Source organism: Desmodus rotundus, chromosome X, assembly GCF_022682495.2.
Source record: "Desmodus rotundus isolate HL8 chromosome X, HLdesRot8A.1, whole genome shotgun sequence".
In the NCBI taxonomy this organism is placed as follows: Eukaryota; Metazoa; Chordata; class Mammalia; order Chiroptera; family Phyllostomidae; genus Desmodus; species Desmodus rotundus.
The window spans coordinates 40,496,857-40,514,461 of record NC_071400.1 but is presented as its reverse complement, the minus strand read 5'-3'; the positions used below and the strand labels follow the sequence as shown (position 1 = coordinate 40,514,461).

The window sequence follows — 17,605 nt, the reverse complement described above, 5'->3', positions numbered from 1 at the left end:
GAGGAAAAGTTAGTGGCTGGGGGAACCCCCTGGGAACTGTGGGATCTAAATCCCAAGCTAGTCTCTTCAGCCTATAGCACCAGAGCCTGAAATATACTCAGATAACATCCAGCTGCGAAAAGTGGCAGGGTTTCTCTCTGTTAGTAAGATGGCCGGAGTCACACAGGATTGGCACCCTTTAAAGGTCCAATGCATAAAATTTCCTTTGAAGCCACTTATTCTGGGCTCTAGCAAAGGGGGGGCAGAGTGGAGTAGAGATGCTTGTGAGAGTCTGGGGACAGTGGCTTTGGGGAGAAAACTGAGGGAGCAGTCGCCAGGATCCTGATGCTGAGTCAACCTCCATACTGCAGGAGCCATCCTGCTCAGGCAGACCACTCCCCTCCAAGTGGCATCAGCCTGAAGGGAAGAAATTGCTGTGCCCTCCACAGGAATTACTCTGCCCCACTCTGGGGTGCTTAAGCCTGACTGCTGATTATAGTGTGACTAGATTAACAACGGAAAGAGTCAGCCATAGACTGTGGATCCCTGGTAGTCTTGAACAGGCTGCCTAAGGCCAGACTGGGACTCCATCTGTCATCACCAGAGGCAGATATAGAAAGGAAAAACAGTGGTAAATACTAGATGCTACCAAGACAAAATCCACCATGGTCTTCTCCATGATTTGTGATGTTTTCCTTCCCACACAGTTTTTTAACATTAATTTCTTGTCCTTCAAGTGTATGCATATTAAGTCACTAGATTTTATATTATAGTTTATTTCAATTCACATATTTTGCCTCTCCCTTCTCTTACCCATTTTACCTTCTTCTTTCCTATTATTTTCATTGTAAATTTTTTCTCTCTTGCTATGAATTGTTTCCATTATGCATTCTTACTATTTCTCCCCTGCCCAGACTCTCAAAACAAATTTTCTTTTCAATGGTCATCTCACATTCTTTTTCCTGCTCTTAAAATACCCTTGTTCTCTCCCCACCTTTACCAACCTTTGCTCATTGGATGTCGGTAGGGTTATTGTTCTTGCATTTCTTTAATTTTCTCTCTAGAGCTCCACTATTTTGATATTTCTAATCTCAAATTTTACAGTTCACATAATCTATTCCATTCTACCTCCTTCTTGCCCTTTCTTTTTTTGTCTCAAGTTTTAATTTTCCCGTCTTATCCTGTTTTTCATTCCTGACTCTTAGTATTCCCTCTCCTTCTAGCATCTCAAATCATTTCCCTTTCTGCTAGACATCTCTTAAGCTTTTCTTTCTTTCCTTTTTCCCTCTTATGCCCATCCCACATATATCGACTTTATCTCATTCGTTGTTGGTAGTGCTGTGGTGGATCTTTTTCTCCAATTTGGTTCCAATTTTTTAATGTATTTACTTATTTTTTCCTTTTTCTTTCTTTCTCTCACAATATTTTTTTAAAATTTTGGATTAAACCTAATAGTATACGCTTTCCTTCTTTTGCTCCATTCCACCTTCCTCAGTTCCCTTTTTATTTATGATGTAAATTTTACTTTCCTTCTCCTATCGCCTTACCTTGATTCCCTACTTATTTTATTGCTCCTTCCTCTATGCTCTCAAAATCGTTTTTCTTTCAGTTAGTCATCTTATATTGGTTTCTATTCTCAAAATGCTCTTAATCTCTTTATACCCTTATTAATATGGGCTCATTGGCGGTTGATAATGTGATTGGTGGTGGTGGTTATTTTTGCAGAGGTGGGTTTGTTTCCTGGGCTGTGTGGTTTGTTCTGGCAGCACCTACACAACAACATTGAAGATGGGGTGGCTGGACTGGCTCTCAGTCAGCCAGCTGGAGGGAAGGACCCACCAAATAATGACCCAACAATGATCAAAACCCAATTACAATCAGAAAGCCAACATAAATGGCATACAGGGCATCCGAAGAACATCAAATTTGGGAGATCAAGGATACTTTACCACTGAATCACACAGGTCTCCTAGCATAGAAGGTCTCAACATGAAGACAGGTAGTCAAAGCAGATCAATCCAAGAATAAGAAACAAATGAGAACAGTTCCTAAAATGGAGAGAAAAAGAATTAACCCCACACAAAAGGAAAGGAAGAATCCCCAGGAAAAAATGCTAAATGAGATAGAGACAAGTAAACCATTAGACATTCAGTTCAAAATAATGGTTAAAACGAAGCTCAATGAGTTCAGTGAGAAATACAAACACAAAGAACTACAAGGAAGCAACAAGGAACTTCCTGTGAACTACATAAGCATGAAAAAGGACATAGAAGCTATCAAGATGAGCCAGGAGGAAATGAAGAATATAATTTCTGAATTGAAGAACAAAGTAGAAGGAATTAAAAGTAGGCTAGATGAAGCACAGGATTGAATCAGCGAGCTGGAGGACAAAGTAGAAAAAAATACCCAGAAAGAGTAAGAAAAGGAAAAGAGGCTCAGAAAGAATGAAGAGGGGATAAGGGGAATGCAGGACAACATGAAACATAATAATATCCGTATAATAGGGATACCAGAAGGAGAAGAAGATGAGCAACACATAGAAAACATTTTTGACTATGAATAAGAACCAGGAAGAAGTGAAGAATACAATATCACAAGTGATGAATAAAATAAAAGGAATTACAAGTAGGCTGAATGAAGCATAGGACTGAATCAGTGAGCAGGAAGACAAGGTAGAAAGAAATACCCAGGTAGAGCAGCAGCATGAAAAAAGACTCAAAAAGGATGAGGCCAGCTCAAGGGAACTTGAGGGCAATGTGAAACACAACAACATACACATCACAAGAATATCAGAAGGAGAAGTAAAGGAGCAAGGGATAGAAAACCTGTTTGAAAAAAATAATGACAGAAAACTTCCCTAACCAGGAGAGGGGAAAAGCCAGGCAAATTCAGGAGGCATAGAGGGTCCCAAACAAGAGGACCCCAAAGAGGCTTACTCCAAGACACATCATAATTAAAATGCCAAATGTTAAAGATAAAGAGAGGATCTTAAAGGCAGCAATGGAGAACTAGATACCAACATACAAAGGAGCTCTGATAAAGCTAGCAGCTGATTCCTCAACAGAAATCTACAAGCCAGAAGGGAATGGCAAGGAATATTCCAAGTAATGAAAAGCAAAGGCCTGCAACCAAGACTACTTTACCAAGCAAGGCTGTCATTCAAAATGGAATGTGAAATAAGGAGTTTTGCAGAAAAGAAGGCTAAAATAATATACCTCCACTAAACCAGCATTGCAAGACATGCTAAAGGGACGGCTGCTTTAAGAAGATGAAGGTATAGAGTGACAGAGGGAGGAACACAGGTATAAAAGGAAAAAATGTCAATGAATAAGTACCTATCAATAGTAACGTTAAATGTAAATGGATTAAATGCTCCAAAAAGACGAAGAATAGATGAATGGATAAGAAAATATGACCCACAAATATGCTGCCTATAAGAGACCTACCTCAGAACAAAAGACCTACAAAGACTGAAACTGAAGGTGTGGAAAAAAATATTCCAAGCAAATGGACAAGAAAAAAAAAAGCCAGAGTAGCAATAGTTATATCAGATAAAATAGATTTCAAAAGAAAGGCCATAAAACGAGACAAAGAAGGTCATTTCATAATTCTAAAGGAAAGAATCCATCAGGAAGCTATAAATACTGTAAATATGTATGTATCCAACATAGGAGCACCCAAATATATAAAGAAAATCTTGGAGGACTTCAAGAAAGATATAGACAGCAACACACTTATAGTAGGGAATTTTAATGCCCCACTGTCAAAAATGGACAGATCTTCCTAACAAAGAATGAAGAAGGACATTTTTGCACTGAACAACATGCTAGATCAAATGGGCTTACCTGATGTATATGGAACCTTTCAACCCAAAGAAGCAAAGTACACATTCTTCCCAAATGTACATGGTGCATTTTCAAAGACAGGACACATGAGAGGACACAAAACAAGCCTCAACAAATTCAAGAATATTGAAATCACATCATGCATTTTCTCAGATTACAATGGCTTGAAATTAGAAATCGACCTCAAGAAAAAACTCAAAACATTCAATTACATGGAGACTGCATAACATGTTATTAAATAATAAATGGGTTAACAATGCTATCAAGGAAGAAATCAAAAAGTAACTGAACACAAGTGAAAATAAACACACAATAACCCCAAATCCTATAGGACACAGTGAAGGCGGTCCTGGGCAGGAACTTCATAGCAATACAGGCCGACCTGAAAAAGATAGAAAAAATTCAAATAAATGACCAAACACTACATCTAAAAAGTCTAGAGGAACAGCAACATAGCCCAGAGCAAATAGAAGGAAGGAAATAACCAAGATCAGAGCAGAATTAAATGACAGAGACTAAAACAGCAATCCAAAGGACCAATAAATGAAGGAGCTGGTTCTTTAAAAAGATAAACAAAATAGACAAGCCTTTAACCAGATTCATCAAGGAAAAAGAGAGAGGACCCAAATAAAAAAAAAAATCAGAAATGAAAGAGGAGAGAATACAACTGATACCACAGATACAAAGGATTGTAAGAAATTACTACAAACAATGATATGCCAAGAAATTTGAAACCATGGGTGAAATGAAGACATTTCTAGAAACATATAAACTTCCAAAACTTAATAAAGAAGAAGCAAAAAGCCTGAATAGACCAATAGTAGCTAGTGAAACTGGAGCAGTAATCAAAAAACTCTCAACACCCAAAAACCCTGGGCCGGGCAGATGCACAGGAGAATTTTACAAGACATTTAGAGAAGAGCTAACTCCAATTCTTGTCAAACAATTCCAAAGGTTCGAAGAAGAGGAAAGACTCCCAAACTGTTTTTATGAGGCCAGTATCATCCTAATTCCAAAATCAGATAAAGGCACAACAAAGAAAGAAAACTACAAGCCAATATCACTGATGAACATAGATGCTAATATCCTCAACAAAATATTGGCAAACTGCATCCAGCAACATATTAAAAAGATCATACACCATGACCAAGTGGGATTCATCCCAGGGATGCAAGGATGGTACAATATTCGCAAATCAGTTACTGCAACACATGACACAAACAATACTAAGATGAAAACCACAGGATCATGAAAAAGCATTTGATAAAATTCAGCACTCATTTATGGTAAAAACATTTAACAAGTGGAAATACAGGGAGCAATCCTCAACATTACAAAGCCCCATAGACGAGAAACCTACAGCCAACATCATACTGAAAGGGCAAAACTAAAAGCTTTCCCCACTAAGATCAGTCACAAGACAAGTATTTCCACTTTCACTACTTCTATTCAACATAGTATTGGAAGTTCTAGCCACAGTGATCAAACAAGAAAAGAAATAAAAGGCATCCAAATTGGAAAGGAGGGTGTAAAACTGTCATTGTTTACAGACAACATGATAGTGTACATAGAAAAGCCTATAGACCCCACAGAAAAACTACTCGACCTAATAAATGAATTTGGCAAAACAGCTGGATACAAAGTCAACATTCAGATATTAAAGGCATTTTGGTATACCAACAATGAAATATTAAAAACAGAAATTAGGAAAAAAAAACCCTCATTTACCATAGCAACAGGAAAAATAAAATGCTTAGGAATAAACTTAAACAAGGAGGTAAAAGACCTTACTCAGAAAACTATAAAACACTGAAGAAAGAAATTAAGGAAGTACAAATAAATGGAAGCATGTACCATGTTCATGGATTGGGAGAATTAACATCATTAAAATGTCCATGCTACCCAAAGCAATCTATAGTTTCAATGTAATCCCTATCAAAATATCAATGACATATTTCACAGATAGAGAACAAATATTTCAGAAATTTATATGGAACCATAAAAAACCCAAATAGCCTAAGCAATTTTGAGAAAAAAGAACAAAGTAGGAGGGATCACAATACATGATATCAAACTATATTACAAGTTCACTATAATCAAAACAGCCTGGTACTGGCATAAGAACAGACACATAGGCCAATTTGAACAGTCCACGGGAACAGAATAAAGAGCCCGGAAATAAACCCATGTCTCTATGGTCAATTAATATTTGGAAAAGGGGGGAGCAGCATAAAAATAGCCTCTTCAACAAATGGTGTTAGGAGATCTGGAATTGTAAATGCAATTAAAAAATGAAACTACACCACCAACTTACACCATATACCAGAATAATCTCAAAATGGATAAAAGGCATAAACTTAAGCAGTGACACCATAAAAGTCCCAGAGGAAAACATAGGCAATAAAGTTTCAGATATCCCATGCAGCAATATTTTCATGGATACATCCTTTAAGGCAAGGTAAATACAGGAAAGAATAAACAAATGGGACTACATCCAATTAAAAAGCTTCTGCAGAGCTAAAGAAAACATCAGCAAAATGGAAATATAACCAATGTTATGAGAAAACATATTTGCCAATTATACCTCAGACAAGGGTTTGATCTCCCAAATATATAAAGAACTCGCATGAGTCCACACCAGGCAAACAAACAATCCAATTAAAAAATGGGCAAAGGACCTGAACAGACAATTCTCCACAGAGGACAGACAGAGGGCCCATAGATATATGAGAGGATGCTCAACATCACTAGGTATCAGAGAGATGCGAATTAAAACCACAATGAGATAGCACCTCATACCAGTCCGAATGGCCATCATTAACAAGTCAACAAACAATAAGGGCTGGCAACACCATGGAGAAAAGGGAACCGTAGTACAATGTTGGTAGGAATGCAGACTGGTGCAGCCACTGTGAAAACTGTATGGAATTTCCTCAAAAAACTAAAGATGGAATTGTCTTTTGAGCCAGCAATCCCAGTGCTGGGATTATACCCTAAGAATCTTGAAACACCAATTCAAAAGAACCTAGGCACCCCAATGTTCATAGCAGAATTATTTACAATAGAAAAGTGCTGGAAACAGCCTAAGTGCACATCAGTAAATGATTGGAACAAAGAAATGTGGTACATTTACACAATGGAATACTACTCAGCAGAAAGAAAGAACTCCTTCCTTTCATGATAGCATGGATGGAACTGGAGAGCATTATGCTAAGTGAAATAGGTCATACAGCAAAAAACAAATACCATATGATCTCATGTATAACGAATGAACAAAACATAATGAATGAAACAGACAAACAAGCAAAATAGAACCAGAGGCATGGAAACAAGGAACAAACTGACAGGGACTAGAGGGGAGGGCAGAGGGGGTAAGGGAAGAAAGAAGGGGAAGGATCTAGTTAAAGAACAAGTATAAATGATCCATGGGCATGGACAACAGGGTAGGGATTGACTGTGGATGGTGGGTGGGCAGGGCAGGAGAGATCAATGGGGGAGAATTGGGACAACTGTAATAGATCAATAATAAAATAAAATTAGTAAATTAAATAAAAAAGAAAAAGTAATGAAATGTAAAACAGATCTGTCTTACCAAAATTAGCCTTATAAAGTGCTTAAAGAAACTAATAATACAAAAATACCAAATATGAAACATTAAAGAAATCAAAGTTAAATCTATTGGTGACAGAAAAAGAAAAAATGCTACAAAAAAATTTAATGTTCATTAATGTTAAGGAAAAATTCAAGATCTAAGCCAAAAGGAGCTAATATAATTAGTTATTAGCCAATATGTCTTCTCTTATATAGGGGCAGGGTTTTTCAAGAAGCGTAGATCCCAGCAAGACTCAATGCCTGGAATCTAATTCATAGTCCAAAAATTTCCTTCAGCTCAATTCATTTCCCAGCACAAAGGAAATGGGTCTTTGAAGTCAGGAAGGGCAGAAAATCAAAATTGTACTCTAGCTCCCCATTCAGGTCAACACATTCATTTTCCTTACTCTGGTTGTCTCTGGACTTCTAAAGGTTCTAGGCAAAGGTCAGATACTTACTTCTTTGTAGTGGGGTCAATGTCCAGCAGAGGGAGATGTTAGGTTATCCTAGATTCTGCAGTAACGTGGAATTCTAAACATGACTAATATTTTTAAATAGAGCATCTTAAAAACTGGGTTAAATTATTGAAATAAGTCTAAACTTTACCATTTGCACCTGAATTAAATAGATTAATACATTTTTTACAGTTATCCATTTAAGATGTGAATATTTCCAAATTCTATTTAAAATATTCAGCTTGACTCTATCCTCAATTCAGAATAGAGGAAATTAACTAATTTTTTTTAAGATTTTATTTATTTATTTTTAGACAGAGGGGAAGGGAAGGAAAAAGACAGAGAGAAACATTAATGTGTGGTTGCCTCTCATGTGGTCCCCACTGGGCACCTGGCCCACAACCCAGGCATGTACCCTGACTGGGAATCGAAACAGTGACCCTTTGGTTCACAGCCTGAACTCAATCCACTGAGCTATACCAACCAGGCCTAAATAGTTTGTTAGAAAACTAGTTGTGTTTTATTTGCTTGGATATAGCCATTATAGCTATATTATATATTTTATTTTTGGTAGAAAAATATGCAAATGCCTCTAAAATCACCCCAAATACTTTTTAAAAAGAAATAATATTACAGTGATTTTTCCCACAATTTCAAACCTACTTTCCTTTATTTATCTATATTTAAAAAAAAACGATTGTATTTATTTATTTTTATAGAGAGGGGAAGGGAAGGAGAAAGAGGGAGACAAATATCAGTGTGTTGTTGCCTCTAATGTGCCACCGTACTGGGGACCTGGCCTGCAACCCAGGCATGTGCCCCAACTGGGAATCGAACTGGTGACCCTTTGGTTTACAGGCCATACTAAATCCAGTGACCTACACCTGACAGGGCTATTTATCTATATTTTAGAAAGTCATTACACTGTATCTATTTTCCTTACTGACTCTAAACTATATTTAAAAAATATGTAAATCTGATATTTACCTTTAAGAATTCTTGAAAGTACTTGATAGCTGCACGATCACACCATATGATTCTCTTTGCATATTCACAATTTCCTAGACTGTAAGAGGACAAAGTATGAGATAGAAGAGAAGTAAACAATGATTTTATGACTATAATTTTTCTAAAATTATGTCATTGCCCTGGCCAGTGTGGCTCAGTGGATTGAGCACCAGCCAGTGATCAATGTATCTCTCGCACATTGATGTTTTGCTCTTTCCCCCCTCCCTTTCCCTTTCTCTTAAAAGTAAATAAATGACATCTTTTTTTAAATATATTTATTGATTATGCTATTACAGTTGTCCCATTTCCCTCCCTTCACTCCACTCCATCCTGCCCATCCCCTCCCTCCCACTTCCCCCCCTATAGTTCCTGTCCATGGGTAATACTTATAAGTTCTTTGGCTTCTACATTTCCTATACTATTCTCACCTTCCCCCTGTCTATTTTCTACCTACCATTTATGCTACTTATTCTCTGTACCTTTCCCCCTCTCTCCCCCTCCCAATCCCCTGTTGATAACCCTTCATGTGATCTCCATTTCTGTGGTTGTTCCTGTTCTAGTTGTTTGCTTAGTTTGCTTTTGTTTTTGTTTTAGGTGTGGTTGTTAATAACTGTGAGTTTGCTGTCATTTTTACTGTTCATATTTTTGATCTTTTTCTTAGATAAATCCCTTTAACATTTCATCTAATAAGGGCTGGATGATGATGAACTACTTTAACTTGACCTTATGGGAGACGCACTTTATCTGCCCTTCCATTCTAAATGAAAGCTTTGCTGGATACAGTAATCTTGGATGTAGGCCCTTGCCTTTCATGACTTGGAATACTTCTTTCCAGCCCCTTCTTGCCTGTAAGGTCTCTTTGGAGAAATCAGCTGACAGTCTTATGGGAACTCCTTTGTAGGTAACTGTCTCCTTTTCTCTTGCTGCTTCTAAGATTCTCTCCTTCTCTTTAATCTTGGGGAATGTAATTATGATGTGTCTTGGTGTGTTCCTCCTTGGGTCTAGCTTCTTTGGGACTCTCTGAGCTTCCTGGACTTACTGGAAGTCTTTTTCCTTTGCCAGATTAGGGAAGTTCTCCTTCATTATTTGTTCAAGTAAGTTTTCAATTTTTTGTTCTTCCTCTTCTTCTGGAACCCCTATAATTCGGATGTTGGAACGTTTAAAGATGTCCTGGAGGTTCCTAAGCCTCTCCTCATTTTTCTGAATTCTTGTTTCTTCATTCTTTTCTGGTTGGATGCTTCTTTCTTCCTTCTGGTCCACACCATTGATTTGAGTTCCAGTTTCCTTCACATCACTATTGGTTCCCTATACATTTTCCTTTGTTTCTCTTAGCATAGCCTTCATTTTTTCATCTAATTTGAGACCAAATTCAACCAATTCTGTGAGCATCCTGATTACCAGTGTTTTGAATTGTGTATTTGATAGGTTGGCTATCTGTTCGCTGCTTAGTTGTATTATTTCTGGAGCTTTGATCTGTTCTTTCATTTGGACCATTTTTTTTTGTCTTGGTGCGCCTATTACCTAAAGGGGCGGAGCCTTAGGTGTTCACTGGGGCAGGGTAATGCTGGTCACTGTACTGTGAAGCTGTATGTGGGGGAGGGGCCAAGAGGGAGCAGTGGGGCCTGCTCCACTCTCTGCTGGTTTTCAGTCACTCACTCCACTACCCACAATCAAATTGGGACCCTCTAGTGCTGATTCCCGAGTGTGTGGGCTTGTGCACACTCTAGGCCCCTGTGGGTCTCTCCAACGACCTCTCCTGTGAGGCTGAGAGTTTCTCCTTTTGCCACCTCAACCCCCACGGGTATTTTCACTCAGAGGTTTGAGGCTTTATTTCCCCGCGCTGGAGCCCTGTGTTGCGGTCTGTTCTGCTCCCCTGCTGTTCCTTCCGGTTTATCTGTGCGTGAATGTGGGGCCACGGGGTCTGCTAGCTGTCACACTGCCTGCCCCGTTCGTCTCACAATCTGCCAAGTCTCTGAGTCCGGCCACATTGCCGCGAGTCCTCTCCACCCCGGCTGCCCATCTCCGCCCCTCCTACCAGTCTGGATGAATGTTTCTTCTTTATCTCCTTGGTTGTCGGACTTCTGTGTGCTTCTATTTTCTGTCAGTTCTGGTTGTTTTTTCTTTTTAAATTGTTGTTGTCCTTTTGGTTGTGCTAGGAGGCACAATGTGTCTACCTACACCTCCATCTTGACCAGAAGCTCGATCATATCCCATTGCATCATTCTTATAGTCACTAATCCCATTCAAGAGGGCTCCACCTTCATGATCTAATTACCTCCCAAAGTCCTTACCTCTACATACCATCACATTGAAGGTTAGTGCTTCAACATATGAATTTGGAGGGACACATTTAGTCCATAGCATCCATATTTATTAGAAATAGAATTTTTCACATGACCAATTTCAGAGAATACTTTTTCCTTCTAGTAAACCACTTTGTGATATAAAAGGCAAAGAGAGAATTTATACTATGTTAATAAAAGTTATGTGAGAGCCAGACTTAACTACTTTTTTTTTCCAGATCACTCCAAAGACAAAGAGGAAAAAGAAGTGATGTTAAAAAGGAAAATAAATGTTATAAGTATAGGAACAACTTTAACATCAAACATTAAGTCAATATTTATAACTTCAACAATTTTACACAAATAATTAGGTAAAGAAAATATTCTTTTGTACAATTGGGATAATAAATAAAATTTTCTATTTTTTTCTAACACCTTTTCCACCAAAGCAAATCAGCTATTCTTACATTAATCTTGTTTTACTTTGCCATGCAGGATCTTCAAAAAAGTTTTCAAATAGCTAGGTCTGGCTTATAGCCATATATCTAATCTTAAATGAATTAAAACATTGATCAAGAACAAAAATTGGGGCAAAAAAGGTGTCCAGGGAATAATTATTGAACAAATGACAAACTGAAGGGAAATTTTGTTTTGGAATGTAAGTTTAGAAAAGTTTCCTTAATAATCTGAAGATTATTAGTAGTCAAATTGAATCCCTTCTCGTAACTGTAAGTTCTGCATGATTTTAAAGATCAAAATATTATGTCCTGAAAATAATATGGAAAGTTATTTGAAGTACAAACATAAAAACAAAGTAGAACTCTCTTTATGAGGTTACCTATTGGGGAAGCTATCACATTTATTTTGAAGCAGCTAAGGCTTCTTTTTCCTAGGTACACAAGCACCATTCCACATCATTAAATACTCCTTTGAAACATTTTCTTCACTTGGCTTCCAGCACACCAGTTCCTTACTTTTCTTCTAGCTCACTGGAGGGTCCTTCTCAGTATTTTGCTGGCTTCTCCCCTTCTCTGCTTTTTAACATTGGCACACCTCCAGGGCTCAGTCCTTTGCCACCTTGTTTTCCAGCTGTACTAAGTGATCTCATCCAATGTCATGGCGATTAACTAGTAGTCCCAAATTAATTTTGCCATTCCCAACTTGCACCTAGAAATCTAGACTTGGATATTCAGCTGACTACTCAGCATTTCCAACCTAACATAGCCACAACAGAACTCCTGTTTCCACACTCCTTCATATCTGTTCTTCCAGTATGCCTCATCTCTGCATCCCAGAACTCACTCAGTTGCTTAGTCAAAAACCTAGGAGTCACCCTTTACCCATCTCTTTCCCTCTCCAGATACCCTAGTTATCAGCAGATCTACCTTCTCTACCTTTCAAGTAGAGGCAGAATCTAATATCTAACCAGCTCTTCCTTACCAACCACACTAACCTAAGACCCTTGCCCAGAATAGTAAAATAACCTAACTGGTCTCTCTGCTTTCACCCTAAATACTCGTCAGTCTAATCCTCACACTGTAGTTCCACAGAGGTAAGTCAAATTATGTCACTCCTCTGTTCTCAGTTCTTTTAATGTCCTCCCATTACCTATCCATTCTGGGCTAAAAGGACCTTCATGAACTACTCTCTGGCTTTCCCATTTCATTTCTTACCATTTGTCTTCCTTAATCACTGTGTTTTAACCTTACTGGCCTCTCTGCTATCCTTCACACAGGCCAAGTAAGTTAATATTTTTAAGCCGTTTCATTTGCCCTTACCTCTGCCCAGAATGTTATTTCCCCAAGTATTCACTTGGTTCATACACATATTTCATTATTTCATATTTCTCTGCATAAGTCACATTCTCAAACAGGCCATCTCTAACCACCTTATCTAAAATAGCGACCCTCTCAACATTCTGTCCCTAATCCTTGCTTTTTCTTTACAGTGCCTTACTTTTATATTTATTTATATTTTTTGTATGTCTTTTCCAATGGGATATAGTAAATTCCACAAAAACTGGTACTTTGTATTGGTCACAGCTGCATAACCAGCAAACAGAAGAGTACCTGGTACATAGCAAGCACAATAAATAGGTATTGAATCCAAAAATGAATGAATACATGGGATTCAATCCTGAACATTATCCAATAATATATTTTAGGGTTTTGTTTTGCTTTAAAAGAAAAAATAAGAAATACAAAAATGTGTCCTAAAATAAAAAAATCCAGCTTGATTTCTCTCAAATGGTATGAATTTTATTAAGGAGAGTTATTCAGTAGCACTGAAGCATTTTCAGCAAGATATTCTAGCTATTATAAAATTTTTTAAAAGCTTCAGAATTATCCCTGAAAATAAAGTTGCAATTAGTGCTTAAGTACTTAAAATGGAGTAAATATATATACACACACAAAATAGAGCAGTTCCATGAAATCAAACCAGTGATAAATAGGAATGTTTTGATTATCCCATAATTCTCTTTCCTTCCTTCTCTCATTAGATTGCTACCAGTGAAGGCCAAGGAATCAGCCAACTACTTGTTAACTTGGTGTTGGTGCTATTGTTCAGTCAGAAAAATGGCAATATTCACAGAGGTTTCACAGAGGCAGCAGAGTATTTTGCATAATTATGTCTGTGGCTTAACTGCCACTGTATATTGCCTGCTGTCTTCCATCAAGGCAGCTTATATGCCACAAGAATGTGAAAAATCCCTCCACATAATGGATATATCTTTATATACAATTTGGTGAAGAGCAGAGACTGACGATTAAATCATTTTTCAGTAGTGCATTAAAGAATCTAGATCTTGACAAAGAGACGCATCAAAGGTCTCCTGGGCCATGATGGAAAGCCAGTCCAAGCTCTCCCTGAGGATGGCAGTCTGTTGGTGAAAAGAATATGGAAACTCAAGGTGAGTCACTTGGCCTCTTCGGCAACAATAAAGGAAGGTAGTCCAGTACGCTTGGTTTGTTTCTCTCAGCATTCATTTCATGTTGATCACGGGTTTTTTTGCTGTCTGATCAAGGGACAGAAGAATGACAAATACTGCTTTGTATGAAATGTTTCAAGCCTTGTAAGCCCTCTGAAAATAAGTAGTCCAAATACCCGTTCCATTTCTTTCCCTGTAGGCACAAAAAGGAGGAAATTACTTATTGAATATTCACTATGCTTATCCTCTACTTTCTCTTTTTTGTCTAGGAAAAGGTCCCAATGCCCAGGTGCACATACCAAGGGTTAGCTCAGAGGACACATATTCATAACTAGAACTCAGTCAGTAATAGTCCAATCAGAAAATACCCAAAGTTTAAGGGCTACACATTTCTTTTATTATGTTTACAAAAAATTTAGCTGTTCAACTGAGTAAGTACTAATGGAAATGGGTCATCATTCCCACCTAGGGTATGATTCTAGGAATTTAGCACCCATTTAGATGCTAGGAATTTAGCATCTAAAATTGATAGCACAAGAGCAGTCATAATTATATTACTGCCTATATTAAATATATACAGAACAGAGTTTCTATAATAATGAGACAACTATGTTTGGGTTTGTTAAACCAGCCTTATAATCACACTTTGAATACATCAACTATACTCTAAAATGAGACACATGGTCACAACAAGAAGAGTCTAATTACCAATAGTTATATTTTTAGAGGAGACTATAGGCAGGAGTGTCCAACCTGCGGCCCAGGATGGCTATGAATGAGGCCCAACACGAAATCGTAAATTTACTTAAAACCTTTTTTTTGCCCCCCAGTTTTTGTTAGTGCTTGTATATTTAATGTGTGGCCCAAGACAACTCTTCTTCCAGTGTGGCCTAGAGATGCCAAAAGGTTGGACACCCCTGCAAGGGTGTGTGCAAATAAATTCACACAGAAGTCATGGGAATGGATTCAGAAGGTAAACACTTCACGTTGACTTTGTGGAAGAAGCAGACTTAAGATTTGGGGAAAGTTAAAGTATGAAATCTTTAGATGAAGTGAAGCTGTATGAAATCCCTGAACATGATAAAATAAATTTATTTACCCGAATGGAGCTCAGGTTTACTGTCCTTTCTTCTGGCCATTCCTTAAAAAACAAACAAAAAAACAAAATAAAGAAGTCAGGCCATATGAGGATGGAAATACGTAGTTAACAAAAATTACCAAAAAATTAAGATGGCTCTTCACTGATTCATTTGATATATTCTGTTCCTACCATCATTGTTGGATTCCTTTTGCATACTTATTATAACCTTTCATATTTTTTCCTAGAAGCACAAACAGAAAGAAAATAAAACCAGAGTGGATAGATAAAGTTGAGCACCATTTTGCTAACCTAGGGCCTCATTAAAAAAAAAAAAAAATTCTGTGTTCAGCCACTGGGGTAGAGATAGAAAGTATCAGAGAGAAGGCTTTTTTCTGAGGAATGAGATGCCTGAATTGAATCTTTAAAAAAAAAGATTTTATTTATTTATTTTTAGACAGAGGGAAAGGGAGGGAGAAAAAGAGGGAGAGAAACACCAATGTGTGGTTGCCTCTCACACACCTCCTACTGGGGACCTGGCCCGCAACCCAGGCAGGTGCCCTGACTGGGAATCGAACTGGCGACCCTTCGGTTCACAGGCTGGCACTCAATCCAAAGCCACACCAGCCAGGGCAGATACCTGAACTGAATCTTGAAGGACGAGGAGCAAGTGTGATGAGGCCATCTATGTACACAGTAGATTCTATAAAACTCTGTAATTCTTTATGAAAATTCAGACCATTGCATCCCTGCTCTTAACTATATCACCTACTTACTATATTTCACTGAAAAGCTATCAATTCTAACATACAATATATTTTATACACTAGTAAGAGGAAACTTTGCCTATTAAAGTATATATAACATAATGCCTTCTGAATACTTAGAATTTCTTATTTTATATTGATTTGAAGAGTGTTAGATACACGCAGATTTTGATCATATATCATTTTTATAAACATGAAATGGTAAATATATACAAAATTAAATGGTGAAACTGTTTCTGAAACTTAACATTCAGAGTCTAACTCTTCTTAATTACTGTCATATGCAGAGTTGTGGATATCTGTATTTGTTCACACAATAGCACCTGCTGTGCCAGAGTGGTGGTGATGCAACATTTCTCAAAAAAACTAAAAGCTACTGGTGCCAGGGCCCCTGTTACATAAAGCTAACATACTTTTGGCTCCTGTTTCAAGCAAAGTCCAAAACATGTTTCACTGCTCCCTCCCTTCTTCCTCCAAGTCATTTGGTTTTTGAAACTGAAAACTGTGCTCCCATAGTCTCCAATTTTTCCCTAAAGCTGCTGACATCCATTCTGCAAGGTCTGATTACGGCAATCTGCCTGCACACACTCCAAAACAGCAAATGAAAACTGTATCTTGATTGCTGCCTGGCTGACATCAATCAGAAGAAGGAATCTGTTCCCTGAGAACTTATAAAAGGAAAAAAGTTTGCTTTTTTAACTGATGACATATACTCCATGCTGATGAATTCCATATGTACTTCTCTAGTTCCAACCTCTCTCCTGAGCTCCAAGCCCCTATTTCAAACAACCTACTTACATTTCTTCTTGCATGTCTTGCAGGCATCTCAAATTTAAGGTCAAAACAGAACTTGATTCTCAACTTGCCTTCTGCCAAAACCAAATAACATCTCCTGTTCTTTCATCAGTATTCCTCTTATTTAAAAATGGAACCACAAGTAACCCAGATGCTTAATTAAACAAACCTCAAAAGTCCTTTTCTTTTTGCCATCCCCACTTCTAATCAAACTGTCATCGAGTACTGTCTGTTGTACCTCTGCAATATATCTCAAATCAGTCCACTTCTCTCATTGCCATTACCACCATTTACATACAAATCATTATTAGTATCTCTTGTCTACACTCCACCAACTTTCTCTCCCAGTTGGTGCCTCCACTATGACTGGGACCTCCTTTTTTAAAAATAACTCTATCCTCCATGAAAAGCCAAAGTGATCTGTATTGAAAATCAACTCGGACCATTGTACAACCCTTGTTGAAAATCTTTCAATTGTTTCCCATGGCAGTCCTAATAGATCTGTGTCTCTCCAACCTTGTTTCATTCCATTCTCATTCTTGTTCTTTAAGCTCTAAGTTAAACTGGCCTTTTTTTCCTTCAACTCCTTGAGCTATTTTACTATTCCCACTGCCTGGAATACTGTTTTCCCACCTGTTCCTAGGCTGACTTATTCTCATTTTTTAGAGGAAATCTCAGATCAAATGTCATCTCCTTCTTGAACACCCATCCCTGACAACCCTCAAGTCACTTTCTGTCATTCCGCCCTCTTTATGTCCTTTATAGCCTTTCTCAAAATTTAAAATAATTATGTCTACTTATTTCATTTCTTGCTTATTGTTTGTTCCCATTAGCATATAAACTCCATTTGGGCAGAGATGGTATCTGTCTTCTTAA

General features: G+C 37.7%; 1 protein-coding gene across 2 annotated transcripts in view; it reads right to left on the bottom strand.

Annotated features, from left to right (window-relative positions):
• Nucleotides 1-4,091: 4,091 nt before the first annotated feature.
• Nucleotides 4,092-17,605, bottom strand: part of CENPI (centromere protein I) — a 74,748-nt gene continuing 61,234 nt past the window's right edge. The window contains exons 20-23 of one of the 2 annotated variants that reach the window (XM_053917587.1): nt 15,189-15,230; nt 14,266-14,282; nt 8,858-8,936; nt 4,092-4,206 (exon numbers count right to left, since the gene is read on the bottom strand). In XM_053917587.1, the coding sequence (XP_053773562.1) occupies nt 4,150-4,206; nt 8,858-8,936; nt 14,266-14,282; nt 15,189-15,230 (195 nt within the window). In that variant the 3' untranslated portion in view covers nt 4,092-4,149. Of the gene's footprint in view, nt 4,207-8,857; nt 8,937-11,227; nt 14,283-15,188; nt 15,231-17,605 lie in introns of those variants that run through there. The other variant, XM_024578749.3, reaches the window with a different exon arrangement.